Consider the following 1,700-nt stretch of genomic DNA (forward strand, 5'->3'; position numbering starts at 1 on the left):
GCCCCCCTGTGAGCCCCCCACCCCCGAATCCACCCTAGCCCCACGTAACACCCTCACATCACTGCCCCCCAGCAACACCCCCCTCCCCCTCCCGACAGCCCCCCATGTACCACCAAACCAGCCCATCTCCCTTTCCCCAGCAGCCCCCCACAACACCTTCCTGCCCCCCATCAGCCCCCCTGTACAGATCTCAGAGTCTTGCCCCCTCTATATTTTTGAGTGCCCCCCAGCGCTGTGTCGTGACGCCCCCCCAGCGCGTGATGTTTGCGTGTCGTTTCCGTATTGTGTCATGACGCTTCGACCCCTGCCCCGAATCGGGCCCTGGGGGGCACAGGAGGGAGCCCAGGATCGGGCCCCTTCCCCCTCCGGCCCAGCTGCTGCGCCCCCCCACCCCGGTTCCCACTGTGAAGGGGATGGGGTGGGGGCGGGGCAGCCGAGCACGAATTGCTCCCCTTTCCCGTTAGTGATTCTCGTGACACTGTTGTGGGTCCCCATCATCTGTGATGTCAAAGAAATGCGGCGCGAGGCCGAGAAACCAGAGACCGATATATTAAAATAGAGATTTAACAGCCCGCGGCTCGCCGTTCATGCAGCCACCTCTGGGGCGGGGCAGCCGGGAACGGCCGCATAGAACGGACGGCGCGGCTGATGCTGGGAGCAGGCACGGGGGGGGGGGGGGGGGGGGGGGGGGTTACCCAACGGTCTCCCCACAGGGGGGTGGTCCGGGGGGGGGGGGGGGGCCGGGGGGGGGGGGGGGGGGGGAAGCTCCCCAGCCCCTTGGTGTGTTTGCCGCCCTCTCCCACCGTTGCTCCCGGACGCCGGGGTCCTAGGCTGGGGGAGGCTCCGAGCAGCGGCAGCTCCTGGCCCCGAGGGCGGGGGTGTCCGTCTGTCCGGGCTAGGCCAGGGGGCGCAGGGGCGACGGGGGGGAGGAGCCGCGGGGGTCGGGGTGGGAGGCGCGGTGTAGGGAGGGCTCTGACATGCTTCGCTCCAGCTTGGGGAGGAGCCGCTGCAGCTGCTCCACCGTGGCCAGGATCTGGGGGGAGAAAGGGGGTGAGATGGGTCCCTCCAACCCCCGCCCCCGGAGAGGGAACCCAGGAGCCCCGGCTCCCTGCCCCCTTCTCCACCCACTCTACCCACTAGTCCCCACTCCCCTCCCAGAGCCAGGGGGAGAACCCAGGAGTCCTGGCTCCCAGACCCCCCAGCTCTAACCACTAGCCCCCACTCCCCTCCCAGGGCCGGGGAGAGAACCCAGGCGTCTGGGCCCCGCCCCCGCTCACCTTGGGGAAGAGGGGTCTCTCCTCTCGGTTGAATTTCAGGCAGTTCATCATGAGTCTCTTCAGGGCCTTGGGGCAGGTGCTGGGCACCCGGGTCATGTCAGGTGACAGGTACCCCCGGCCCACCATGAACAAGATCTGGGGGGCGAGGGTTTGGGTCAGAGCCAGGACACCCCCAAACCCCCATTTAGAACCCCAGGAGCTGCAGGTCGGGAGTGAGGGGCACCGGCAGAGTCGGGGGGAGCTCAGGGCTGGGCTAGCAGGGGCTGTGGGTCGGTGGTGAGGGGCGCCGGGGGGCTGCAGGAGGCAGCGAGGGGCGCCGGGGGTGTGTGGGTCAGGCACGAGGGGCGCCGGTGGACATGGGGGGCTGCAGTCGGCAGCAAGGGGCGCCAGGGGGCTGCAGTCGGCAGTGGGGGGTGCAGGTCG

General features: G+C 69.4%; 1 protein-coding gene across 1 annotated transcript; it reads right to left on the bottom strand.

Annotated features, from left to right (window-relative positions):
• Positions 1 to 754: 754 nt before the first annotated feature.
• LOC112123995 (serine/threonine-protein kinase A-Raf-like) lies at positions 755 to 1,476 on the bottom strand (the record flags this gene model as incomplete). Its single annotated transcript, XM_026662184.2, has 2 exons — positions 755 to 1,033; positions 1,278 to 1,476. Coding segments are annotated over 2 exons (337 nt in total), but the record flags the coding sequence as incomplete, so codon positions are not given.
• Between the last annotated feature and the right edge of the window lie 224 nt (positions 1,477 to 1,700).

This window comes from Terrapene carolina, unplaced genomic scaffold (assembly GCF_002925995.2).
Source record: "Terrapene carolina triunguis isolate 2854851 unplaced genomic scaffold, T_m_triunguis-2.0 Scaffold24021, whole genome shotgun sequence".
NCBI classification, from domain to species: Eukaryota; Metazoa; Chordata; order Testudines; family Emydidae; genus Terrapene; species Terrapene triunguis.